Here is a 26,200-nt window from a genome sequence, read left to right as displayed (position 1 = left end):
AAGTCATCGAGTGAGTTACTTCTGTTACAATATGCCACGTTTATATTCTAACAGTGAATATGCTGATATGGTTTTCGTGTATGGTTTTTGCAACGGTAATGCTACGGAGGCGGTGCGAGAGTATGCGCGCCGATTTCCAAATAGAAGACAGCCTGATCGGCGAGTCATTACGTTGACTTTTCATAGGCTACGAGAAAGCGGCTCATTTTCCATTAATCATCACCGTTAAAAGTAAATTTGCAAGTATAAAATCGCGTCTTGCGTCACTTTAACAATTCTAAGACCAGCGTCCAGAGAGAGCATCAGCTACAAGTGCCACGGCAGACAATCTGGCGAACTTTGAGGAGTGATAACCGCTACTCGTACCATATTCAAAGTGTGCAGAATTTATTATCTCAGGATTATTTCAAGAGATTGAATTTTAATAATTTTAATAATTGGTTTCTTCAGCAATTTGACAATGATAATTCATTTCCATCAAAAATAATATGTATGGATGAATTTACATTTACAAGAAGAGGATTTTAATCAAAGAAATTATGGGTTCATGAAAATCCCATGACTGTTAGGGAATACAAGTTCCAGCATGAATTTGCACTGTTAATGTTTGGCTTGGAATTTGAAATGACTCTTTAGTGGGACCACTTTTCTTACCAGACAGATTAAATGCAGCCAGATGCTATACAGATTTTTTGGAGACTGACTTCTTTAATTATTTAGAAGCATTCAACTGCAGCAACGGATTGAAGTGTGGTTCCAGTTTGATGGATGTCCAGCCCATTATGGTAGAGCTACTTGAGCTTAATTAGATGTAGCTTGGACAAATATTATCCACGACAATGCCTTAGACATGGAGAAGTGGTTTCTTATCCACCCCAATCACTTGATCTGACATCATTGGACTTTTGTTGTGGGAGCCCTGAAGTAAGAAGTTTATTGCCAGTCAACTCAAGAGAGCAATTGAGGAACCGAATCGTGGCTGCAGTGCACTAAATATCACCAGACCAGTGTTTGGCTGCAACACGAGCTGTCCATATTAAATGCAACGCTTGCATTGCTGCAAGAAGCCAATATTTCAAATAATATTTACATTTTGTTACAAGCAAATAACAAGTGAATAAATGTGAATGAATAAGTAATAAATAAGTACAAAAATAAAAACTACGTTTGTCTTTTTTTGCGATTTTCTCCAAAATTAGCATATCTCTAAAGGACTTTTTTTTAGTTTATCAACCCCTTAGGATCGTTCTATATTAGTCGCAAATTTTAAGGTTGCAAGAAAATTGACTAATCATGCTTAATTATTTCCTTTGCAATCAAAGTGTAATCGACTGTGATTGGTCAATTTCTTTGCAACTTGCAATTTGTGACTAATGTAGAACGACCTTTACATGCTCCCGAAGTTTTGACATTTAAATTTTGGACATCCTGTATATAAGAAACAAATAATGTAGAAGCATAATAAAATTTATAAAATACAAAACATTTATAGTGAATTTAATAATTGTTCTTTATTCATTTATTAAAATCAATGATAAAAATATTTAAACGCAGTCTTGACAAGATTATATAAATAAATTCTGGACGTTAATAAATTTCACTTAGAAATTCCAACCATTTTGTAATATACTGGCATTTGATAGGTGTAACATTTCCAATAGAGGAACAGTTCTTTCTCACCTAAAATAAAAAAAGAGATGTATTTTAAATTATTTTGATGATAAATTGCAATAAAAATTCTTACTGGACATATGCCACAGGAAACTTTCATCAATCCAGATGAGCCTAGCAACGATTGAGTAGCTCTGTACATATTATTTCCATCTCCTGAGAGTGTCTTTTCGATTTTACCATCATAAACTAAGCCATTTAAAAGCATTTCTATCTCCTCCACCGTTAAATCTACCTATGTAAGGATGTTTAGCAGAACAAATTTTGGACAATAAAAAATTTAGTTAAAGGCTCTTGGCTCTGTCTATCTCTTTTTAATGATATCAGAAGTGAGAAAATGCATGCTAAACATTTTTGCAAAATACATTAAAATAAAAATATATATCCATAAAATAATATTTGTAATCGACTAAACAAATTTATAAGATATTCCGTGCACTTCCCTTTTGCTCTGACAATCAATAATTTGTCGTAAATTAACGTACAATTCATCTTCTTAACCTATTTACAACATACAATTCATCTTCTTACCTACTTCTATTCAGGTTAATTTACAATAAATTATTTATTGTCAGAGCAAAAGGGTAGTGCACGGAATATCTCACAAATTTGTTTAATCGATTGCAAGTGTTATTTTATGGATATATATTTTTAATGTATTTTGCAAGAATTTTAGCATACATTTTCTCGCTTCTGACATCATTAAAAGAGCTAGATAATGCAAAGGGCCAGAAGCCTTAATATATATTATATAATATACTTTTACCTTGCTTATTCCTGAATGCACAATGTATTTGTGCACATCTTTAGATGAGCTATATGACATGTTTCTTGTAGCGATAGGTCCATGCTTACAACTTTTTGCTTCTGTCGCCTTTGTATTCAAAAAAGTGTAACAGGACTGAGTTAATACATTAACAAATTCTGTCTCAAAATTTTGATCTTGATACCAAGCACCACCTGTTACAGATATATCTGGCTCCAAGTTATATAACATATATACTTTCTTCTTACTAGCTGCTACAGATTTAATAGCCTGAATCAACTTATTTGTTTGTAAATTCTTCAAAACCTTAGTCAACTGAGTGGATGCCAAGTTAGACTTGTATCTTATATCCCGCATCCATATTCCTTTATTGCCTGCTTCTGCGATAATGGCATATACTATTTTCTCTTCATTATCTGCACCTTTGACAACTTTTGTCTTGGAGGCATCTTTCAAACGATAAGACAATGATCCTCCTTGTTTGAAAAGATCAAAGCGTCCTTGTGATAAAAGTTTGTTTATAATTTGAGCTCGTTGAAGCGGTTGTAAGTCAGGTATCTCAGTGGCTAAGTCTTTATCAGAAATACCCTTGGGTTTTGCTTTTGCTAGAGAAATTATTCTGTAACAAGTGCATAAAATATATATTTAAAATGGATGAAATTAAAAACTTAATAATGCCATATATATTATTAATTCTCAACTGTTTTTGTTACTTTTCATTAAAACTGTAATTTTAGTGCAATCTATGAATTGTTGAAACAATTATTTAATTATAAATAATTATATAAAAGATATAGAAAAGAACTTCACATATTATAAATCTATAAATAACCTCAATATATTGACATTGTCTTTAAACACTATTGTTAACTTTTTGATATTATCATTAACATTTTTATATATAATTTGTACAATTATAATATTGTAGGACTTGATGGAGTTGTGTTTTCTTAAAACAAGTTTATACTTTTGTTCAATTATCTCAGATTTATCAGATTCAGCATTGGTGGATGTGTTAGGTTCTTGCGTGTTACTCATTTCCGTTGCAATTGTAGCAGCGATTAAAGAATACTTTTCTTCTTTTGGTATGTTATGCTTTTCGACAAATTATACCGCAGCACAAGACCGTATTATCTATGATTAGACAATTTCTTACTTTTACTTTTTACTGTTTACTGCTCTTCTAGACGGTCCTTTAAAGGGACGTCTACATTGGAAGTAAGTAGGAAGTAAGAGTAAAAATTGACCAACCATAGTCGAATGTGAGAAGAATAATCAACTATGATTGGTCAATTTCTTATTCTTACTTCCTACTTCCAATGTAGACGTCCCTTAAAGGCCCATCTATAATAAAATTGGCAGTGGGCAGCAGGGTTGAGTACGCATAATGGCTGTTGCACACAGGACGTGGTAATGCTTGCCGCGCGGCGGAAGTTCACACGACAGCCAATCAATATGTTGTTTTTCCATAAGAGCTACAAGGTTATTACGGAAAGCAGCATATTGATTGGCTGTCGCGCGAACTTCCGCCACGCGGCAAGCATTACCGCGTCCTGTGTGCAGGAGCCATTAGTACACCTTTACGGAAAATCAGTACATTGATTGGCTACCGCGTTATTTCCTAGACAACTTCCGCCGCGCGGCAAGCGTTACCGCGTTCTGTGTGCAAAAGCTATTATGGTTCCTGCACACAGGACGCGGTAATAGATTTGTCGAGTTACTTGTACTATTTACACTTTTACATCTAATGCCCATTGCACACTAGCGCACCTTATACAATACAAATTTTCCAAAATACGTTCTGAAGACGCTTTTAGGACGGAGGGATGTCATCAGAATATTTTTAGGACGTCCTTTGAAGATGTGAGCTGTCTGAAAATATCTAATATCCAATAAGTTTATTTGCATTAATTGAACTTTTTATACTTTCACACTTAGTGCACATTAATTCTTTAGAGGTTCTAAAAATGGGAGCGGTGCACTTGGACACGGTGCATTTGGACACAGCCAATCACAGCACCGTGTGATTAGAGACATTTGTAGGGTCCCTTGGAACAGCGATTTGTGATTGTACTGTGTCCAATTGCCTCGTGTCCAACTGATATACACCCTCTAAAAATGACGTCATGAGTTCCGTTTGTGTTACGAATGTAATTGCAATTTTGATACTTTTTTTACACTTGATCCCAAGTAAGAGTGAAAAGTGTATCAGAATTGCATTTACACTCATAACACGAACGGAAAACATGACGCCATTTTTAGAACCTCTAAAGAATTAGGGCTATCGTACACAAATTGACATAACTGCATATGCATAGCATAAGACCGTATGTACCAATGAGCATCGAGTATTAAGTCGCCATATTGGTGTTCGATGATTAATATTCGATGCTCATTGGTCCATACGATCTTATGCTATGCATATGCAGTTATGTCAATTGTGTGTGATAGCCCTTAATGTGCACTAAGTGTGAAAGTATAAAAAGTTCAATTAATGCGAATAAACTTATTGGATATTAGATATTTTCAGACAGCTCACATCTTCAAAGGACGTCCTAAAAATATTCTGATGACATCCCTCCGTCCTAAAAGCGTCTTCAGAACGTATTTTGGAAAATTTGTGTTGTATGAGATGCACTAGTGTGCAATGGGCATTAGGTGTAAAAGTGTGAATAGTACAATTAATGACTCCTGCACACAGGACGCGGTAAAGCCCGTATCAGACTACGGATTAAGATTGAGATTGAATTGAAAATTGGCCAATCAGAGCAAAGTTCACCAAACTTAAGCTTAGTGAATTTTGCTCTGATTGGCTAATTTTTAATTTAATCTCAATCTTAATCCGTAGTCTGATACGGGCTTAATGCTTGTTGCGCGGCGAAAGTCCGCGTGACAGTCAATCAATATGTTGTTTTTCCGTAAGTAGCTTCATTAGGTTTCCGTAAGAGCTAGAAGGTTATTATGGAAAGCAGCATATTGATTGGCTGTCGCGTGGACTCCGCCGCACGGCAAGCATTACCGCGTCCTGTGTGCAGGAGCCATAACTCGAACAAACCTAATGCTTGCCGCGCGGCGACACAGCCGCCGCGTAACAGCCAATCAATATGCTGCTTTCCGTAATAACCTTGTAGCTCTTACAGAAAAACAACATATTGATTGGCTGTCGCGCGGACTTTCGCCGCGTGGCAAGTATTACCGCGTCCTGTGTGCAGAAGCCATTAGCTTTATGACGGTCGTCAGTTCGTTCAAGTAATCATAAAAATTCGAGATTCGAGTTCCTCAGTGAAACGATGTTTACAAAGTATAACCACTGAAAGGTTCAAGTTATTTTATTAGTTTTTTAAAGATTTATATATTCCTAATAACTAATTCTTCGAAAGTCATGGTAAGTAGTCATATTATTTGTCGTTTAAGTTCTGCCGTACGTCACGTGTTGTTTGAGATTAATTCGCACGTGTTTTGTCACGTACATATAAAGGATTTCAAATAGTGATCTCGACAAAAATTTATTATTTCTAAAGATACAAAGGACACGATTGTTAATTTTTTACTCAAATTGTTTAATGCTTTATTCCTCTTCCAGGCGGACGAAATTAATCCAAGAGCTTATCCTCTCGCAGATACCACGCTCACTGTGAAAATATTGAATTTAGTGCAACAAGCTATGTTGTACAAGCAGCTGCGAAGAGGGGCTAATGAATCAACTAAGACTTTGAACCGTGGTTTGTCAGAATTTATAATTATGGCTGCAGATGCAGAGCCATTAGAGATCTTATTACATTTGCCACTTCTATGTGAAGACAAGAACGTTCCTTATGTATTTGTGCGAAGTAAAGATGCACTGGGCCGAGCTTGTGGAGTTTCTAGGGCAGTGGTAGCCTGCTCCATAACAAATAGTGCAAACTCACAATTGACACCACAAATCGATTGCATCCATCGAGAGATAGAACGGCTTTTATAGTTAAAATTTAAAGTTTGTATATTACTGTATAATTAACTTTATTCATGATACGAATTATTTGATTTTACATGTACAAATGTCAAACAGCCTTTTATGAAGTATTGAGAATATTTACAAACAAGAGCTAATTGCATAATTTTTTGTACACAAATCTATTACATGAATTTAATACGTCAATAAAAATGTAACATCAAAGTTATGATTGTATGTGTGTGTGTATTTAAATAATTTATATGAAGTGCTAGTTTAGACTTACAGGTAAGATTTAGTTGGGATTGCGATAGAATGTTACAGAGTTTATTAAATACCATAGAAGCTGATTCTATTCTCTCATACTATCCTTACTATGATGTTGCATTATAATAGCTCATAATGTAGTAAATGATTCCATGCAAATAGTTTGTTTCAGTTTTGTTATATGAAAAATATATAAAAGAACCAATTTTAACATTAGAATTTAATGAATATATAAAATGCGACATAACTTTCACTATTAACTCAGAGCTACATAATATTCTTATATAAATTTGTTTGGGTAGACAGGTTTTTGTGGTGACAGTAATTCAGATACTTGTGCAATATTTATGAAATTTATAAATATTCTGAACTGGTTTCTAGAAGTTGAATAATGCATTACTTTTTATAAAAAGAAAATGTACATTTTCGATAAACTTACACACTTGGGAATTTTTATTTAATGCATTAGCTAATGGGAATTTTAAAAGAAATTTTTAAAGGAGGGAATTAATTAAAATATAATAATTAGAACTCAGAGAGAGAGAGAGAGAGAGAGAGAGAGAGAGGTGTGTGTAGAATTTGACGTGGAAGAGTATATGAAAGTGGAAAGATGATAATTGAAAAAACAATGGCTGTGTTCCGATATTTTTGATAGCGTTGAAAATATAACATAAACTAAAGCTTTTTAATGCTAGTAGTGAATTTTGGAATATAGCCATAGTAAGCACATCTTGAAGCCGTTTCATCGGCTAAAGTCCTTCGACTTTATACATAACCTTCGGACATGTAATACATTCTTTTGCATCAGTTATATGATTGCAAAAGTGGTTACAAAGATTACTCAAGAGAAATAACTTTCAAACAAGTAGCTTAGAATATTTTTACGAATATTACGGTAAATTTAATTCAACGCGTATCTTAAAGACCGAAAAATGTTCGGCGTGTGCGTTTAACACACTGTCAAACGATATTACCTTTTTATAAATTAATTATTCGTACTAACATCCCCCCTCCCCCCTCAGCGCACGGAGAAATTCTTACTGGCCTTATATTACTTTTAATTTGGTTGTATTCCAAACAAAGTATTTGATATATAGTTTGTACTGAAATTCTAGACAAAATCGTAAAACTCGTAACTTATTTTTGTAAGACTCGTAAAAACTTATGAGTAGATCTGCGATTCTATGCGAACTATATGTTATATGATGACTCGTAAATATCTATGATTCTTTTTTTTGTTTTGTGCTATGAATTAACGATTTTACGATTTACTCGTATATTTACTTAGAATTGCAGCATTAGTTTATTAGTTTTAATCGTTTTCTATTTAAAAACAAACGAATCGATGGCGCTTCGTTTTATATTTTTTGTTTAAAAATTTCCTACAAAGTTTAACATTAAAAGCAAGAAAAATGTGTATGTCGTAAAAATATTCTAAGCTACTTGCTTGAAAATTATATCTCTTGAGTAACCTTTGTAACTATTTTGCAATCTCTTCAGACCAGTTTTGCAATCGTATAATACAAAAAAAAATTTATCACATGTCCAAAGGCTATGTCAAAGGACTTTAACCGATATCGGGCAGCTTCGAGACGTGCTCACGTGGTTTACGTTTCTTCCCAGTTATAATTTTTCCACTTTCATACACTCCTTGAAAAGGATCGCTAAATTGGACAATTTGGATCGCTATATCTCATTGTCCTTGGCTTTTATTTTTTATTGCTACAACGAACTGCACATATATTATGAAATTCATCGGAATCAATTCCGATCGGAAATATTTAATTATTTCCTAAATTTCTATTGTCTTTTTTAGGGGAAATAATTCCAGTGAATTATTCCGATCGGAATCAATGTTCCGACAAGTTTCATAATACGTGCCCTGGAGGCTCATCTCTATGCTTCATACTATGTATTTGAAGCGTATGAGCTCTAAATTTGTCACATGAAACTAAATATGACACCTGCATCGCATTTTTAATAGTAAATACAAAATTTTTTGTTGATTTCGATGCAACTTTTTAGTATGCGGCATTCATTATCGCTTATACTTTCACGCTGTAAAAGCATTTGCAGTTTTATGCATGCAATTAGAAAAAAAGAGTATTCTATGAAAACGAGCCTAGCAACATCGCTTTAACGCACTATCCAATCGTTATTAAAATAACGATTTAGATCTGATATTTTGCTTGAATCTCTTACGGCGGCATATTCTATAGTAAACGCACAAAATACCGCGGAATACTTGCGGCATAGTGTATATATTTATATATTGTACATAAATTTTTCATTTATATGCGCACGCAAAAGAACAATTCTACGATACAATGCATTTATATGCGCGCAAGATGCATTGAAGAAGTAAACGAAGTAAACATCATTCCTCCTTTTGTGCTAGAAATTTCTCGAAAGCTGTAATGTACTCTTTCTTAGGATCGAATTTCTCGATGAACATTGTCCAAATGTCTGGTTTGTTTTCCTTCAAGTGAATGGATATCTTTTTTGCTATTTCTTTCTGCCTTGACGTGCACTTTTCGCAACATGTAGCCACTGCCTCTGGCAATATACCTATGCAGAAGAATAGAAATTATACATCTCGTTTTATGCAATAGAACATTTCATGGAGAAGTAAACGTGTTTCCATTTTAATATTGATTTCCCGATTTCTTGCTTTTTATATTTATCTTTCCTATTTCTTCTTATTAAAATGCAACATTTTATTTTTCATTTAAGAGAAACGCGGTGATTGAAATGATGAAAATGACGCGATGAGTATATCTGAATATAAAATACAAATTGTGTATTTAATTAAATTTACTGAAATATACAATTGCTTACGTCTAAGATTACGTCCATCGGCGGTACAAGAGCCATTCTCTAGGATACAATTCATATATTGATTAAAAAGACGTAGGTTATTAAGAATCGCATCGATGTCCACGTTATCGTATGTATCTGCATAAAGTTCGGTCGCTCTGACGAGTTCGAAGAATGCGAAACCGAACAGTAGCACGAACGAAAACTTCATTCCTGCACGATCTTCTTTGTAGTATTTTTTACCTGTATAAATTCCAATATATGTTACTTTTCACGTCTTCTCTTAATTATTTCGGTATTAAAAAGAAAAAAGCAACGTCGACTTGGTTTTAATGAAGCGCCGACAAAAGTGAAGTAGGCGAATCTCTTTACGAAGCATGATCTTAAATTCTTGAAAAGAAGAAACCCAGCAAACACCAATTAGCAGTTGTATAACTGTTAGTTACAATTTCCTACTTAACAATATAATTGTTATATAACGCGTGTATTATATAATACCCAGATAGCACAGAGAATTAAAAAAGGATTCAGTCGTATGTCATCAATTCTGAGTTTATTTTTAGATGTAAAAAGAATTCTTTTCGCTAAACTAAACTTTGAAGAATTCTTTTTGCATCTGAAAATGAACTCAGAATTGGTGTCATATGACTGAATTCTTTTTGAATTCTTTGTGCTATCTGAGTACCCTGGCGAAAATAAAAATCTTTATAAACCGTTCGATGAGAATTTCTTGAGAGTTTATACGTTTTCAAACTTTGTATGAACGCTTACTCAACGCCATTGAATTTTGAACGCTTTCAGAATTTATCAAATGCTATATATAATATTTCGTGTAAGTTCTGCAATGCTGAAGCAACACTTTTCAAAGTACACTCAGTAAACGCTGATACACCTTCGTGCAGAGTTTGCTGTCAGACTTTTAAAACGTTTAAAAAACACTTCCCAACGCCGTAAGACAAGCGTTTTATCTCCGTTTAGCAAACGCTCTTCTAATACGCAAACGCCTTTCAAACGCTACAGTGTTGCAATTTCTGCTCTACTAACAATTTTTAAATTCTCAACGAACTCCTGCAAACGCTTACGTAAACGCTAAACAAATGTTTATGAAACTTCTTATTTTCATCAGGATGGTTATATTATTGAGTGGAAAATTATAACTAACACTTATATATATATATATATATATATATATATATATATATATATATATAACTGTGAATATATAAAAGATATAAATAGCGTAGAGCGCTAAGAAAAAGATAATAATTTCGAAACGAGTTCCTTTAAAAACTATATAAAAGAGGTCTTTAAGACGCAGGAAATTTCCAGAGGGAGAAGTACCCATATAGCGTAAATCTCTAAAAGACTTCTTAAAGAATTCCAAAAATATTCTGGAGGACTTGGAAACTCTTTTGGAACTCTTTAAAAAGTCTTTTAGAGATTTGTGCTATATGGGTATATAACGACGATATATTCTTACCAAAAGTTTTAGACGCGGCAACCGCACTTAACTGAATATATTAAATCCAACACTCTCGCAAACAAGAACGCGACTTTGACGAAAAGCGTCAAGTTAGCATTACAAGAGTTAAGTCAGCATTACAGGAACATAGCGGCTTTTGTATTGAAAGAAGAGAGCCTTTATCACACGTTCCTCATTATCATTTCATCCGATTCAGTCCGATAAGTAATGAACGAAACGTGAAGTTTACATATACCACATTATCACGATCGAATAATATTTACACGATTTATAAACTAGCGTAAAACACATTGCGATTTTCGCAACATTGCAACATTCGATTCATTTGTTTTGTCACGTAGAATTTGTTTTTTAGAAAGAAACGTGACAAGAGAGTTATAATTTTATCAGTGGTACAATTTAACATGCGTGTTTATATTCTTGTTTACTATTTGATTCCGGGAAATGTCATAAATTTCAGTAGTTTCTGATTTATTTATTGTGATTTTCGATCGACTGATTTAGCGACTTTAATTATAAGAATAGAAGAGAATAAATAGAAGAGAATAAAAAAAATAAGAAAGAAATACGAAAAAATAGAATAAATATAAAGGTTCCTGCACTTTTATATTAAAATTTATTTTGTGGATTTGCATTATTGAACTATAAGGTTTGTTCACGTTGCTTGTATTTTTGATACTTTTATACCTAATGTATAATTAATTTGTAGCTCTATTCATACATGATAAAAAAGTGCGCAACAACATGCGATACTAATAAACATTGTCGTTAGGATGTTACATAACAGAGCTACAAATTAATTATATATTAGGTATAAAAGTATCAAAAATACAAGCAACGTGAACAAACTTTATAGTTCAATGATGCAAATCTACGAAATAAATTTTAATGTAAAAGTGCAGTAACTTTTCCAGACGGCACAAATATAAAAAATCGAGTCATAAGACGTCTTTAAGGCAACTTTAAGACATCTTTAAGACAATATTTTATAAGCTTGTCTTGAAGACAACTTAAAGACGTCTTATATCCCACTTTTAAACATTGTGCTGTCTGAATTCATATCTATTCTATTTTTTCATGTTTTTTTCTTATTTTATTATTTTTTTTGTTCACTAGGTATTTTTAAAAATAATTGACTAATTGGCTAATTTGTTTATAGTTTATGATTAATGGTTTATTGTAGAAGGCACATTGGTCGGTATTCATATCCAGTAAACACAAATGCCGGTATTCATAGTCGAATCTTATTTCAAGACCGTCTTAAGTAATGTATAGTACATTGTAAAGGCTGGTTTATGATAGCCGTAATCTGTTAACTTATGCCGGAACCGGCATAAAAAATTGACTAATCACAGTCAATTATTCTTCTATAATTCGATTATGATTGGTCAATTTTTTACGGTTCCGGCATAAGTTAACGGGTTACAGCATCATAAACCTTAACATCGTGATACTTTAGGCCTGTTCTTTGTAGTTGCACTGCTGAATAGTGCAATATATTGAAGTGAGACAAATATACGTTTTCTCACTCTAACTTATTGCATTAGTTCAGCAATGCAACTACAAAGAACAGGCCTAATACAGGATTTATACCGCAGCCGATGTCCGACGTACGACGTCCAATATCCAATAAAAGAATAGCTTTCCAACGGAGAATTGAATTCTATATTAGAAAGCTGTTCTCCTATTAGATATCGAACGCTGTGTGAATCCTGCATAATGAAATGATCCTTACATTATCTGAAGACACGGACTAATGGCTCCTGCACACAGGACGCGGTAATGCTTGCCGCGTGGCAGAAGTTCGCGCGACAGCCAATCAATATGTTGTTTTTCCGTAGAAGGTTATTACGGAAAGCAGCATATTGATTGGCTGTCGCGCGAACTTCCGCCGCGGGGCAAGCATTACCGCGTCCTGTGTGCAGGAGCCATAAAGGTGCTTCTGCTATGTGCAAAGTCAATAAACCAAGGCATGAGTCTCTCTTTAATGTGTGTGGTGAAAATAACGAAAGCCAACATCAATAATTTCATGAAAAACTGTCTTGTACTAGATGGGAGTATATACTACTCTGTCTGGATCGAGATCTCACTCGCTCCGAACTCACTATCGTAAGCATCCTTAGGCCGGTATTCATAGTCCGATCTTATATTTAAGATTATCTTAAGTACTGCCTTAAGATGTCATGAATCAATCACAGAGCCGTATTCGCATTTTAAGACATTACTTAAGACGATTTTGAAATAAGATTTAACTATTAGCATATTCGACTGGCCCTGGGTTAATCGCTCCGAGAGCGATTATTGACGTCATAAGTCTCTACTAGCCAATCATAAAGCTTATAAGTACTTGTTCGACCAATAAACGTAGACTAAATAACCCAGAATGGTTAACCCAGAGCCAGTCGAACATGCTATATGAATATCGGTCCTACTCTCGTTATCGTAAGCACCCATGAAGTTATAGAACCCTAGAATTCTGAAAATGGTGAAAGATCCTGCATAACAGGAATGTATATCAATTCGGAGAGAACTCTAGAATGATGCAATTTCACGTAATAACTGCATTTGTGATGTTTAGTGTATGTATACAAATGCATTGCATACGATTAAAATAAAATGCATTTGTATCATGCACATTTTATTGTAATTTATGAACGGTTTTTTTTAGCTTCTTATGTTCATGATGCTAGGTACAGCTAGTATTCGAGAGAACGAACCTAATAATAGGTTAAAGTAGGTGTCTTTCTATCTACAATGCAATTGTACGATGTATGAATGGCAAGTTGACGCGATCGTATGTGATCGTAAGTAATTTCAACAGTTTGTCCCAAATAGAAACAATAGTTACGATCTTTGTGCATTTTGGAAACTGATCGAAGACAAGTCATATCTTGAGTGTTCCATGATATTTGAAAAAAATATAAAGTATGATATATGGTGAAATAAAGAAACATGAGTTAGATATAGAAACATGTTCACACAATTTTCATTTTTACATTGTAGGTAGGCTTATTTACCTATATCGGGATAGTGTGAAAAATTCTTAATTTTGTGGTATATAGTCAGTGTCAAACACAATTCAAATTGCCACAGCAAATACATTGTTACAGCAAGTATACATGTAAAAGTAAACTTGCTGTTTACTGTCAATATCAGTACAATAGTTATTTATAGGATAATTATTTTGTTTTATTATTTGCAGAAATTAGTACTGTGTTATGCCAAGATGGAATTGGCAAAAGAAACTATCAATGGTTTAACAAATATTCAAAATAGCAACAGTTTACCTGAAGAAATATTTCTACAGTTATTAGAAAATATAGCATCTTACATTTGTAAGAATATTAACGATGCAAAAAGTAAATTATATTACTTTAACTCTACAGACTATACACACAAAAATAACGAGACAAAATTGTTTATAAGTGTATGTCTTTTTTATGTTAGGTATCGCTGCTATATGTCCATCCAAGTCAGATCTGATAAAGACTGCCATGGCAAATATCTTGTGTCTCTTTATAGAGGCTGCCAGACATGATTATGATGAAGAAAGCTTAAAAATTTTTCTACATAATGAACATATCAGTGGGCAAAGAATTGAGAAGCTATGTAATACTTACATAAACAATAAACAAAATATTCAAACCCAACTAGAATTGACAGGAAACAGCATTCCACATATAGTGGATATAGATTGGCGTTTATATCATTGTGTAAAGGTAAGGTTTTTATGTTCTTGACAAAGTTGATTGTTACTTTATATAAGATATTTCTAAAGTAGTCATAATATAAGAATATTATTTTACACAAATTACATTATAAACGAAGTTTTTCTTTTGGATACAGTTTAGCACTTGTCGCTCCACCAATGTGCCAATTTACAACATACAAATGATTACGAAAAAATATAGTGAAGTAAAACATGTAACATTTACATGTACCATACAACAACTCCAAGAACTGGTATATAAGCTGAAGGATATTGTAAGACACATTGAAAAGATGTCTAATATGTAAATGCTCAATAGATAATTACAATTTATAATGTAGGAATATGTAATATTCTTCTGTCGCTTTGCTAGAAATATTAACATATATGAACATACATATATGAATATACATATATGAAGGATAATGTTTTTTTTTATCAATAATACACAAATTGATACAGGTGCAGTCAATTATATTTTTGCATCATTAATGAAAAGAATATCTCCTAATCCATTTAAAATTATTATTGTATTACTTTTATATGTATTTATACATGTATATGCGCACAAACGCATACACATATATAAAAACTGATTAAAAATACAGTGTATCTTCCGTTCTGCAGCCCAATATTTGTCTAAAAATTTCTATTTTTGTTAGACGAAAAAAATACTATATCGTTATGCCCTTACTAATTAAATATAGAATTATATTAGTAATTAATAAATTTTTTTCTATCTCTATATAATAGATATATATATATTTTTTTTAACCATAATACACTATGTACAAATAAAGTGGGGGAGCATATTTTCTACAAAGATAAACTTATCTCTGAATGTTAAAATTTCTTAGCAAAACTTTTCATTTCCCTTTGTTCATACTTTTCTCAATCATCATCTTTGTTTTTTTTTTTTTTTTAATCAGTATCCACATTCGTGTAAACGCACAACAAAATGCAACATGCGTAATATTAGAAATAAAGGTACATAGTTTACATAAATAGGGGGGATTGAGGAAGAGAACAGCAAGATGCTTTGAAAAGCAAAGTACAAGAATAGCAAGGAAAAGAAAAGAAAGAATAAGAAAAACAGAGAGGAGAGAGAAAGAGAGAGAGAGATGTTACAATTTACGACTAACAATTTATGAGCACAATTTTGTTTCGTTAAAATATTTGTTTCACGTAAGACGAAATAACGTAACGATCACAGTATTTAATCGTTAACTAATATTATTTTTGACGTAATTATATCTCTTGTTATTTTTATTGTTCCATATCAATTACTCGATATACGATACGATAAGGCCTCGGACATTTCACTACCATTAGCAGTCTTCGAATATTTTCAAAATTACCCTCAGAACTGTGAATTCTCGCTCTGATCTTGACTTGGTCTAGAAGTAAGAAAGCTAGGATTTAATAATAAAAAAATGAAGTGATTAAGTAACGATCATGTGTCGCAGTAATCGATAATCCTCGCATTTTCATCAGATGACGTTTTATAATTGTATATATCACTCTTACAACAACGGCAATATCTTTCTCACACTTTGTGTTCCACCACGACTTTTGGTTCTCAGAAATTAAATTCGTTTTAATTTCTTTTTAATATTACCTTTTAAAGGTAATATCTTACTAATTAGCGTATAAATTGACACATCCGGACTCACGATTTCCTTTCTATATACTCCAGTATAGACAATGTTACGCTAAATTTATATTATGCAAATAAGGGAAAGTAAGTGTATTTTCTTTAGTTCCAAAGAAATATTAATCTGAAGTGTAAAAATATTAAATGTTGCGAAATAATTTTGTTTCCCGCGGCTACATCGATGTACCGTATAAAAGACAAGTTTCGTAATATTCTTTTTAATATAACGGGTTATTCAAAAATATTCAATACTGCGGACTATATAAATTTCATATCAATCTTATATGATATAAAAATGTATATAGTTTAGGTTTTAAATAACGTTATGTTATTAGCGGCTTGCAGAGATTCATCGGATATTTAACGATATTTCTTTTATTAACAAGTAACGAATATAGTATACACTATGTTCGTTACTTTCAATCAAAATATTTGTTATTGTTATCTATCATTTTTTGCAGTTAATTGTCTGATTCTGCATTTGCAAAATGCCTAATCTTTTAAGCTGATGGAATCATCAGCGATTCGACGAACTTTCGCAAGCCCCTAATAATTAATTCATTATATCTAACACTTTTCTCACACATATGTATGTGCTCATTATCGCGAGTCTTTTTCTGTCACATGTAACTGCGTGTGTGCGCGCATTTTATAAGTGTGTCTCTCCATAATTATGTTATTCGTCCAAAAATGTCTGTGTGACTGTGATACTTTTTAGTTGCTTAATATCTAACTTGCGAATAATTTGCGTTCATTTAATATGCGGGAGCGCATACTGTATGTTATCAAAATGATATAACATGTAATACGCTATGACATCAACAAATCAAGAGCAAGCGTATGCACTGAGAAAGAAGTCATATATAATCGACTAACATAAACATAAACTTTTAAAATCTGTCATTCAATTATTTAAGCAGAGTTCATTTATCGAGGTGACTTTTGCAAAATTTACATTCACGTTTGATAATGCTGAAAATTTCGAAGAGCAAAGATGCTCGTCAATGTCTCTCGCGAAAAGAAAAGTTTTTGCTTCGGTACTGTAATGCATAATAATATACATGTACATATGTAACGAAATGAGATAAACATGACATAGAGAGAGGCTATCCTACTTGAAACGTATTACTATATTTTTCTGTCACATATTCTCCGTTGAATTTGGAAACGGTTTTCCAACCAAGATACAACTAAAATAGTCGAAACTTGTTTTCTTGTCATTTAGATGTGCCTGGATATCTTAATAAGAGCAGATATTTATTCCGTAATTTAATTGCCATGATGTCTAGTCATGTTATTTGATGACAACTTGATGTTGTAGAACTATTACGTGTCGCTTTATGATCGCGGTGATTACTGCGCTCTTGCTAAAATCGCGGAGATCGATTTGAAATTTATTATAGAATATATGACCGAAAGGGCATACGATAAAAGTGGGATATGCCGTGTATCAGTGCTAAGCCAGATGCATTCTTGAATAGACGCAAGTAACGATATCGAGAATATATATAACATATTTATAAATCTGTTAGCGTATCTCTCGTCGTCGACAAAATTATTACTCGCCGTTCATGAATGCATTTTCGCTCAACACTGTCCTGTATACATATACATCTACATATGGACATGTGAGTATATGCACGTGTAATAACGGGAAAGGCTCGTTAACGATAATATCAATGTTAGATATGCGCATGGAAATTCTGACGGCCTCGTAATTATCGTAAACGTACGCTCATAAAATAATGTGCTCAACACAATGATATAATAACTCATTTATAATAGAAAATAATTAGATCTTTCGCGATTGCTATGTATTTACAGAAATATACATATTTCTAACATGTTTTCCACGGAACATTTTCAACAATGGCCATAAATGTCTACTCTTGCTCTCTTTTGCACAATGTCCGTGTAATAAGAATTCGTCGCCTATCCTTTGTGTGATCTTGGGTACCTTCCGATATTTTCTGCTTACGCAAGTGACATAGGCGCGCTTCTTAAATATACAATACAGGTATGCATACTGAATAATATGCATGTCGATCATTAAGGTTGTTGGGAACGACGTTACAATTATTGGCAGTAGATATCAGAATGCGGACTATATGTCAGCCTGACTGCCGATTCTTTCCTTCCGAAAAAGCCGTCATTGAATCGTCGTGTATCGAATTAAATGCAGCTCCCATCGAATACACGAGAGAAAGAGAAAGGAGAGAAGAAAGTGAGTAAGTGAATGAATGAATGAATGAATGAATGAATGAGTGAGTGAGTGAGTAAGTGAGTGAGTGAGTGAGTGAGTGAGTGAGTGAGTGAGTGAGTGAGTGAGTGAGTAAGTGAGTGAGTGAACGAGCGAGCGAGTGAATGAGTGAGTAAATTAGTGAGTAAGCCAATAAGTGAGTGAATGAGTGAATAAATGAGTAAGTGAATGAATGAATGAATGAATGAATGAATGAATGAGTGAGTGAGTGAGTGAGTGAGTGAGTGTGAGTGAGTGAGTGAGTGAGTGAGTGAGTGAGTGAGTGAGTGGGTAGGTAAGTGGCTGAGTGAATGACTGAACGAGTAATCATGTAACTTTCATTTATCTAAGAACGATTCGCGATTACGTCTCTGCCTTGTTTCTTTGCGCCTCAGACTTTTTGCCCTGTATCTGCTCGCTGGTCTTGCCGAGATCTTCAGCCTTGGAGTCGTTCGCTGATGAATCGTTGACAGCGGCTTGAGCGTTGCTCTTTTGAATACTATTTCGTTCTCGTGGTGAGGAGCGCTCCACTTGATTATCTCGTTCGGTCGTTTCTTGCATAGATGTTGTCGTCTTCGTCGTCTCATCGTTATTGTACTCCTTAGATTTCTTAGTGTTGAATTGTTCCGTCGTAACGTCACCATTGACTTTGGTCGTTTGGTTTTTCTCTTTCTTGTCGGCTGAATTTGCACTGTCAACAGTCTTCAGCTTGGAAGCTTGCCCGCTCTCTTCTTTACTTCGCGCAGCATCCTGCGCCTTTTGCGCCTGTGTGTCCGTGTCCTTACATTGTTTCTTTTCCGCGTTACTCTGCAAGCTGGAATTCTCGGACACCTCAACATTCGTAGCCGAGGGATTGAGCGATACCGACGAGGAATTCTGCTTGTTTTCCTGAACGTCGCTTGTGTCCATCTTCACGTTGTTGGAAGCGCCGCTGGTCAAACTGCCAGTCTTGGATAGGTTAAACGCGTTGAGTTCTCGTTGAGGTGATATGGAAACGGGCATGGCTACAGACATCGGCACGGGCACAGGAACTGACACAGGCACGCTCTTCGACAGGAGCAGTGCCACGCTATTCACTGTTGATGTAGCCGGCGACTGCGGCTCAGTTTTCCCTAGATTGAACGATGTGGACGAAATCGAGCTTGGCGACGAAGCTTTGGGCGATTTCGGTGACGACGAATGAGTGCTCGGCGGTATTCTCTGCACCGCCGGTGGCTGGCCAGTCACCGGCGAGTAACCGGTAGTTTGCGGTATGTAGCTCGATCGTTGATATAGCTTGTTGATCGAAGGTGGTAAACTACTGTGGAAGGCACTGGGAGGCGGGATACCGATAGGCGACCGTATTAAAGGGTTCGGGAACCGACTGGCGTCTGGAAAAGGTGGAGGAAAGTGAGAATATATGATTCGAGGATTCGTGTTGGGTGTAGGAGACGGTATAAACGGATTGGTCGACAACATGTTTACTGGTGAATTTCTTGGCGATATGGGTGAGCCAGTGCTCCGGCAGATGTCCCGCGAAAACGGAGTGTTCTGGTAACTCCGGGCATTCAACGAATAAGGCGGTGGTGAGACGATCGGTGAATTGACCGTGGAAACGATAGGCGACAAGGTCTTGGGATCGATCTTCATCATGTTGAGAGTGGCACTTTTCGTATTCGTCGTCGACTGTTCCTTCTCTTTCGTCTCGTTCGTGACACCATACATCGGTTTCACACCTGACGCGGGATTGCCCAAGTATCGCGGTGTGTTTCTCATCTTGAAGATCTTGGCCGGCTTTGATGGAATCTGCTTGCTTGTGCCTTCGGACGCCTGACTTTGATTCTGCAACTCTTTCGCTTGATTTTTCACTGCCACGTAGTTGTTCTTCGACAATGTCGGATTCCAAGTCTTGGGCGGGTCGCGTAGCGTCTTGTAGCCGATTGTGTGGGTCGATCTCTTGTGAGTTATTCTCACATGAGATGCCGACACTGATGACGTAGGCACGGCGGACGTCGATGTCGGCAATGCGACCTTAGCGCTTTTACTTTCCACCGCCGTTGTATTAGTACTCGGTGTGTAAATCGGGACGTTGGGAATATTCGGTATATGCTTCATAGTTTCCGAATTAGACAACGGCGTTTTCTTCGCTATCTTAAGCAGGTCCGGTATGTCCGACTTATTTCGCGCTTCTACCCTGTTCTTTTCTTTCGAATTCTCCCCTATCTTTGCGCAAATATCGTTGATTTTCGAGCCTGTCGTGTTCGAGCCGATTTTCGCGCAAATTTCATTCAGATTGCTGCCCTTGGCGGTCGCTTCTTGCTTGCGCAAAGTCTGCTTCATCAGAGATATGGGGATCGCATCTGGACATGGAGTTGAGGTTGATGTTGGCGTCGGTGTTGACGCCGATTTCGACGTCGCCGTTGATGTGATCGATGCCGTCGACGTGATCGTTACAGCGGTTGCAGCTTGACTCACGTTACTGCAGTTACTTTTCAAAGACGTGGGTATGGAATATATGCTCATCGACGGTGTTTCTATGACAAATTGAGGCATAGGAGACATTTGACTGTTGGATGTCGAACAGACCACAGTCGATGCTGTCAACGAGTTTTGGGATACAGAGCTATTGGAATTTTTCAGAGTCGACTTTATGTTAGTATTAGTTACCAGATCTTGGACCGTATATGGAAATGTCGATATCGTCTGGCTCATAGAAGTGTTCGGTACAATGGATGCATTTTCATTTGACGTGACCGTATTGTTACTTTGTACTTGTAGTCTCTGACTGGCCGCACCGCTTATGTGACTCGTTTTCGAGACGGATTCCGCTGCCTGCGCTTGCATAGGTGAATTTTTCTGCTCCAATAAATTTAAGGCCTGCTGTACGTCAATGCTTGCGTTCTGATTATTCTTTTCGTGGAGGGTCTCCGGTCTGCCAGAAACTTGCGTGGAGTCCACTGCCGAAGTATTCTGAGACATCGCCGCGGTCGATACGGTCGGTTTCTGCGAAGAGACTGCTGTGGAGCACGAGACTGACACTTTGGTCGCTGTGTTTCCGCAATTCGTTCGCGTTTTCTCGTCGTTGACTTTCGTATCTTCCGTTGGTGACTTTACGTCCGACTTCCTCGCGGGCTGAACAATCGCTCGTTTATCCTTTGGTGCTTTCTTGGAATAAGTATTATTGACTGGACCCATCTTCGGTTGAAATTGCAATTTTGCGCTCAACGCGTCGATCTTTGATCCCGCGTTTCCCACTTTTCCTTCGTTTTTCATGCATTCCTTCTGAGCCTCAGTCCTTAAGTCTGTACTATTGTTATTATTATTTATCGACTTCTTCGTTCGCGTATCCATCCCTGTAGTATTCTCAGCAACAGGTGCGCTCTCTTCCGTACATTGCGTTACCGCTTGACCGGCACCCTTCTGGCCTTGCGAAATCGATTTGTCCTCAGTGTTACTAGTTTGATTATAATCTTTTGCCTCTCGTGTGTCTTGTTGCACTGGAGTGGTGCGATTCTCCGTCTCACTTATCTGTCTTGTTGTCGCACTCCCATTGTGCTGAGCAGGTGTGCAGTTCTTGATAGATGAATTCTCGTCTGTAGACTTAGCATCACCCGTGACGGAAGAAGCATTGCTCGAATCTGGGAGATTCGCGTTCTTCGTTATCTGTGTCTCGATAACCACAATGGGTTGCATTGTATCTATACAAGATTTAGATACATCGCAATTTTCCATCAGTGAATCTGCTTGGTTCACCGCTGTAATCGTAGTGACGGTCTCATCTGAGATTTTCTGATCTTGCAGATTCTCCGCTCCTGCGTCTTTTTTGAGTACCGTATTCGATATATCGGTTATACTCATCACGCCTGTTTCCGATATTTTCAACTGCACTTCTTTCCACTCGCGTTTTATCGACTTTTCATCTTTTATTTCAGCAGAATGAATCCCAGCGTTTGTTAGCGATGTTTTATAGTTGATATTGTCCTCCGACAATTTTATGCGTTTTGAAGAAGATTCGAATATCCTGTAGCTTAGATGCAGTGGAACTTTCTGGAATGCAAAAAATAAAAATTAATATATGCAAATTACTTAATTGTTAATTATACTCTTGGAATATCTTGTCTACAATCTTTCACTTTACATCCGCATTAAAAAAAAAAGTTAAAATACAAATATCCATGTGGTTTTATATATAAGAAATTATTAACTTAAATGGGTACATACCCGCCTCCAATGATAAATGTACATTACATCCATTAAGGTATAACTACTGCATAAGGGCTCCTCTTTGTACATTATATCAACTCGGTGTGCATCACTAAGGCCATATTTGGCTCTGATTAATTTTTGTAAATGGAATACTGTCACTGCTGCGGGACATCGCAAGTATCGTTTCAGAAGTGGTTTTTGAGTCATGTCCTTAATAGTATTAGTTTCATTTAAATCCTGTGCGTGAGGATTAAAGTATTCCAAGGACAGACTGAGAGATTCATCTGGAGAATATATGTGCGATTCTACTGGTTCTCCACGCGCTTCTGGAGATGTCACTTGATTACGTACTTCTGGATGCTTCGCATAAAATTCTCTTCGACATCGCATTTCGTCTGAAAGAGGAAGTAATTGTTAGTGTGCGAAAAAGATAGATTCTTTCTTGTTAACTTCAAATGGAGAAACATACTTTGGTAACATCCAGGTACGAGTTTATATACAATATCTTGTAATGTATGATCAGGACGTATATTTAATAATGGCCTGCTCTTATGAACTTGTACCTCACATATTGGACAATACTTGTTGTTTTCCAAATATTTGACAATGCAACTTCTACAAACTATAAGAAAGCATATAACATTTTATAATAATGTCAAAATATCAGTTGTATGTCTCAACATATGCATCATAAAAAAGATACTGTACATGAGTGTAAACATTCTATAATAGTAGTGGCGTCGATAAAATAACCACTACATAGTCTACATGTCAATTGTTCATTAAGCTTGGATAAACGCACTCGAAGTCCACCACTCTGTCCTGACATCCTACAACAGCATACATATATATTTACATAATTAAATATATTTACAACTATGTATTTTTATTATACTTTGCTGTAAATAATGTAATTTAGATATTAATCGTGAAACACCTGTTAGAGTACAATTATAGGAATATACTAATAATTCTAAACTATAATCACAAATAATAATACACATATATAAATCTAATTTATTGCACATAAAAATATAATTAATCTTTTTATTATTAAATTAGAGAGAATAGGTAACTTTGTATATTACAATTGTATTGTATCAAATATCATAATATATAAACAATACATTAAGTCCTATTTATATTATTAGAGTAAGTAAACTAAAGAATGTGACAGCTGCTAAGTGCAAGTACAACAACAATTGGTCAGAAATAACATGATGCAACTGTAATATATGCATATGTACACATGTGTACACATATATGCGCGCATGGCGTGTATGTGTGAGTTAATAAGATTAACAGATTTAATTATGACATAATTTTTCTGCCGCCAAGTTTTTAAGGGAGGGGAAGGATATCAGATAACGGTGCAGATGAAAATTGAGGGAACATTAGTAGGCCTACGAATAACACGTCCGTCCGAAATATTTCCAACGTTCAATAAGCGTCGCGTGGAAGTGAAATAATTATTCGACGCTGTTTTATACGTACGTGCGGCAAACGCTTCGGATAGACTTACGTGATGAACCAAGCGAAAATCGTCCGTTTTATTTGGTAATCGCCATTTGGCCTCAAAAGTCAGGAAAGTTGGGTCAGATATAACTTGTCACGGATTTCCATCACGGTACTACTCTGATAAGTCGATTTTCACATTCCTCGAGCAACGCTATTTCCGTAAACAGACAAAAGTTTAATAAAACAATAATACCGCCTGATTTAATTCGCCTCAATGATTTAAATTCATCATAAAATAATGCACCGTACCACTGAAAACTGCGCGTACGGCAGTAAAACAAAATGGCGGATAAACAATCATACGTGTGACATTTCTAAAAACATTGCGCATATCCTACTGAACTTTACTAAAGTTGGCTCCACACAACATAGCGAGGTTCGCCAATATGATGTTGCTAAGTCACTAGTCACTTTTGAAGGTTATATTTTCTTATTTCTTATGGGTGCTTTCGAAATATCCAGAGTCGAATTAGTTCCACTAGGGTGGGACCCGATTGACCACGATACGATTGGACACAGATTGTAATGATTGGTTCGACCTAGTAATTCACTAGAAAATTCTTTTCATCGGTTGGTTGTGTCCAATCGTACCGTGGTTAATCGGGACGCTCCCGTTACTAAATTTGGTTGTTACTAACCGGTTTTAAATTGCCGTGTAAACTTAGTTTATGGCCGGTATTCATAGTCAAATCTTATATTTAAGACCGTCTTAAGTTTATCTTCAGGTGATGAACGGATTATTTCATTGGCTACGGAGTATCTGAAAATGAACTTAAGCCAACCTTAAAAATAAAATACGACTATGAATACCGGCCTATGATACGGGCTTTAAGATGGTCTTGAAATAAGATTCGACTATGGCTTGATTTACATCGTCAAAACGTTAGTACAAGTATTAAATTTGATGTAACCAATGCTTTAATACGGATGCGTTTACATGGAATGTACTAAGAGAAAAATATAATACGAATTTAATTCATGTCGTTTACCTCCTAGTGATGGTATTTGAAATTACAATTTGCTTGAGATAGCTTTGACCGAAAGGAAGAATGCATAATTCTAAAAATGCTCGTTTCTTCTTTTCTCCAATTTAATTCTTTTTTACAAGACATTTTACTATAATATAATTTGAGAGAAATCTATGGTTATCGATAACACTGTATTTTTTTAATTAGATTAGGTTCCTTCCAACATTTGTTTCATAAGTTTACATCGTCATTTGATACGCGTATTAGTTTAGTAAAATACTTCTACTTGGTACGCTCGCATCAAATTGATCCGTTAGATTGAAGTCCCGCAGCATGTATTTTCCATGTACCGCGTAAACACATAACCAATAAATTGCGACGTTTAGTATTTCTGTTAGAACTTCTAAAATAATAGAAAGATTAGTTACGCGGTTACGCGTTACGCGAAAATACGTGCCATGGGACTCCACCCTCAGTGTTTACATCGTGCGTATTAAAAATATTTAGTACGAATTTGATACGAATATAGTACCTGATACGCGTATCAAGTGCACGATGTAAACCAAGCCATAGGTTTGTTTATAGCCGGGTTTACATCGTTCAATTGATACGCGTACTAAATAGTAACTTTCTATTAGCTAATTTTAATATTGACAATGTATATCAACGGCGACGCATTCAATCAATACAGTATGTTTTTTTGATGAGTATTATACCAGCTTAATATACTGTTGTTTATATATATCGTCGATATGATTATCTAATAGAAAATTACTATTTAATACGCGTATCAAGTGAACCAAGCCTATATACTAATCGTCAGCCAAGTCTTGGCACACCATTTTAAAAAATATGACATTTTTTTGCAGTTCTGATACTCTCTTGAAAAGTTCTAGAGCTCTATGCAACAATTTTAAATAGTTCTGGTCATTAAATACAAAAAAAAAGACTTTCAAAAAAAGGTGCGCTAAGTTCTCGCAGCGCACCTAATC

General features: G+C 35.3%; 5 protein-coding genes across 19 annotated transcripts; 2 read left to right on the top strand and 3 right to left on the bottom strand.

The window, feature by feature from the left end:
* Positions 1–1,492: 1,492 nt before the first annotated feature.
* On the bottom strand, positions 1,493–3,667 carry LOC116843893 (DNA-directed RNA polymerase III subunit RPC6). Of its 3 annotated transcripts, none has more exons than XM_032814778.1 (4): positions 3,270–3,664; positions 2,438–3,056; positions 1,745–1,906; positions 1,493–1,680 (listed from the first exon to the last, which is right to left on the bottom strand). In XM_032814778.1, the coding sequence occupies exons 1-4, from the start codon at positions 3,473–3,475 to the stop codon at positions 1,588–1,590; spliced, it is 1,080 nt and encodes a 359-aa protein (XP_032670669.1). In that variant the 5' UTR covers positions 3,476–3,664; the 3' UTR covers positions 1,493–1,587. The 3 variants fall into 3 exon arrangements, with proteins under 3 accessions (XP_032670669.1, XP_032670670.1, XP_032670671.1); XM_032814779.1 differs by having other exon boundaries at positions 3,405–3,658; XM_032814780.1 differs by lacking the exon at positions 1,493–1,680 and having other exon boundaries at positions 1,757–1,902; positions 3,270–3,667.
* Positions 3,668–5,653: 1,986 nt separating this feature from the next.
* Positions 5,654–7,625, top strand: LOC116843856 (NHP2-like protein 1 homolog). The gene is made up of 2 exons (XM_032814691.1): positions 5,654–5,822; positions 6,021–7,625. Exons 1-2 carry the CDS (start codon positions 5,820–5,822, stop codon positions 6,396–6,398), a joined length of 381 nt encoding a protein of 126 aa, XP_032670582.1. The 5' UTR covers positions 5,654–5,819; the 3' UTR covers positions 6,399–7,625.
* A 703-nt stretch (positions 7,626–8,328) lies between these two features.
* LOC116843855 (ejaculatory bulb-specific protein 3-like) lies at positions 8,329–11,094 on the bottom strand. The gene is made up of 3 exons (XM_032814690.1): positions 10,933–11,094; positions 9,474–9,695; positions 8,329–9,203 (listed from the first exon to the last, which is right to left on the bottom strand). Exons 2-3 carry the CDS (start codon positions 9,661–9,663, stop codon positions 9,013–9,015), a joined length of 381 nt encoding a protein of 126 aa, XP_032670581.1. The 5' UTR covers positions 9,664–9,695; positions 10,933–11,094; the 3' UTR covers positions 8,329–9,012.
* A 2,231-nt stretch (positions 11,095–13,325) lies between these two features.
* On the top strand, positions 13,326–15,473 carry LOC116843833 (COMM domain-containing protein 3). Of its 12 annotated transcripts, XM_032814639.1 has the most exons (6): positions 13,469–13,487; positions 13,626–13,739; positions 13,939–14,062; positions 14,138–14,294; positions 14,383–14,654; positions 14,782–15,473. In XM_032814639.1, exons 4-6 carry the CDS (start codon positions 14,162–14,164, stop codon positions 14,950–14,952), a joined length of 576 nt encoding a protein of 191 aa, XP_032670530.1. In that variant the 5' UTR covers positions 13,469–13,487; positions 13,626–13,739; positions 13,939–14,062; positions 14,138–14,161; the 3' UTR covers positions 14,953–15,473. The 12 variants fall into 12 exon arrangements, with proteins under 12 accessions (XP_032670527.1, XP_032670526.1, XP_032670530.1 ...); XM_032814636.1 differs by lacking the exon at positions 13,939–14,062 and having other exon boundaries at positions 13,326–13,487; XM_032814635.1 differs by lacking the exon at positions 13,939–14,062 and having other exon boundaries at positions 13,348–13,514; positions 13,604–13,739.
* A 3,391-nt stretch (positions 15,474–18,864) lies between these two features.
* Positions 18,865–24,568, bottom strand: LOC116843832 (serine-rich adhesin for platelets-like). Of its 2 annotated transcripts, none has more exons than XM_032814633.1 (6): positions 24,490–24,568; positions 24,245–24,391; positions 23,431–23,552; positions 23,192–23,344; positions 22,738–23,117; positions 18,865–22,563 (listed from the first exon to the last, which is right to left on the bottom strand). In XM_032814633.1, the coding sequence occupies exons 3-6, from the start codon at positions 23,549–23,551 to the stop codon at positions 18,901–18,903; spliced, it is 4,317 nt and encodes a 1,438-aa protein (XP_032670524.1). In that variant the 5' UTR covers position 23,552; positions 24,245–24,391; positions 24,490–24,568; the 3' UTR covers positions 18,865–18,900. The 2 variants fall into 2 exon arrangements, with proteins under 2 accessions (XP_032670524.1, XP_032670522.1); XM_032814631.1 differs by having other exon boundaries at positions 18,901–22,563; positions 24,217–24,391.
* Between the last annotated feature and the right edge of the window lie 1,632 nt (positions 24,569–26,200).

The sequence above is a fragment of the Odontomachus brunneus genome, unplaced genomic scaffold (assembly GCF_010583005.1).
Source record: "Odontomachus brunneus isolate Ranch 3 - 2012 unplaced genomic scaffold, Obru_v1 Obru_scaffold_036, whole genome shotgun sequence".
NCBI classification, from domain to species: domain Eukaryota; kingdom Metazoa; phylum Arthropoda; class Insecta; order Hymenoptera; family Formicidae; genus Odontomachus; species Odontomachus brunneus.
Note: the sequence above shows the minus strand (reverse complement) of the source record. Positions and strands in the feature narration are given on the sequence as shown.

Coding starts and splice junctions, on each gene's coding strand:
- LOC116843893 (XM_032814778.1), bottom strand. CDS start 3,475: ATGAGTAACACGCAAGAACCTAACACATCCACCAATGCTGAATCTGAT. Junction 3,057..3,269: donor GACAATGTCAATATATTGAG/GTTATTTATAGA, acceptor CACTTGTTACAG/AATAATTTCTCTAGCAAAAG. Junction 1,907..2,437: donor TGCATTCAGGAATAAGCAAG/GTAAAAGTATAT, acceptor ATCCTTACATAG/GTAGATTTAACGGTGGAGGA.
- LOC116843855 (XM_032814690.1), bottom strand. CDS start 9,663: ATGAAGTTTTCGTTCGTGCTACTGTTCGGTTTCGCATTCTTCGAACTC. Junction 9,204..9,473: donor CGATGGACGTAATCTTAGAC/GTAAGCAATTGT, acceptor TCTTCTGCATAG/GTATATTGCCAGAGGCAGTG.
- LOC116843833 (XM_032814634.1), top strand. CDS start 13,863: ATGATATATGGTGAAATAAAGAAACATGAGTTAGATATAGAAACATGT. Junction 13,935..14,137: donor ACAATTTTCATTTTTACATT/GTAGGTAGGCTT, acceptor TATTATTTGCAG/AAATTAGTACTGTGTTATGC. Junction 14,295..14,382: donor GAATATTAACGATGCAAAAA/GTAAATTATATT, acceptor TTTTTATGTTAG/GTATCGCTGCTATATGTCCA.
- LOC116843832 (XM_032814633.1), bottom strand. CDS start 23,551: ATGTCAGGACAGAGTGGTGGACTTCGAGTGCGTTTATCCAAGCTTAAT. Junction 23,345..23,430: donor TATAGAATGTTTACACTCAT/GTACAGTATCTT, acceptor GCTTTCTTATAG/TTTGTAGAAGTTGCATTGTC. Junction 22,564..22,737: donor ACATTTATCATTGGAGGCGG/GTATGTACCCAT, acceptor TTTGCATTCCAG/AAAGTTCCACTGCATCTAAG.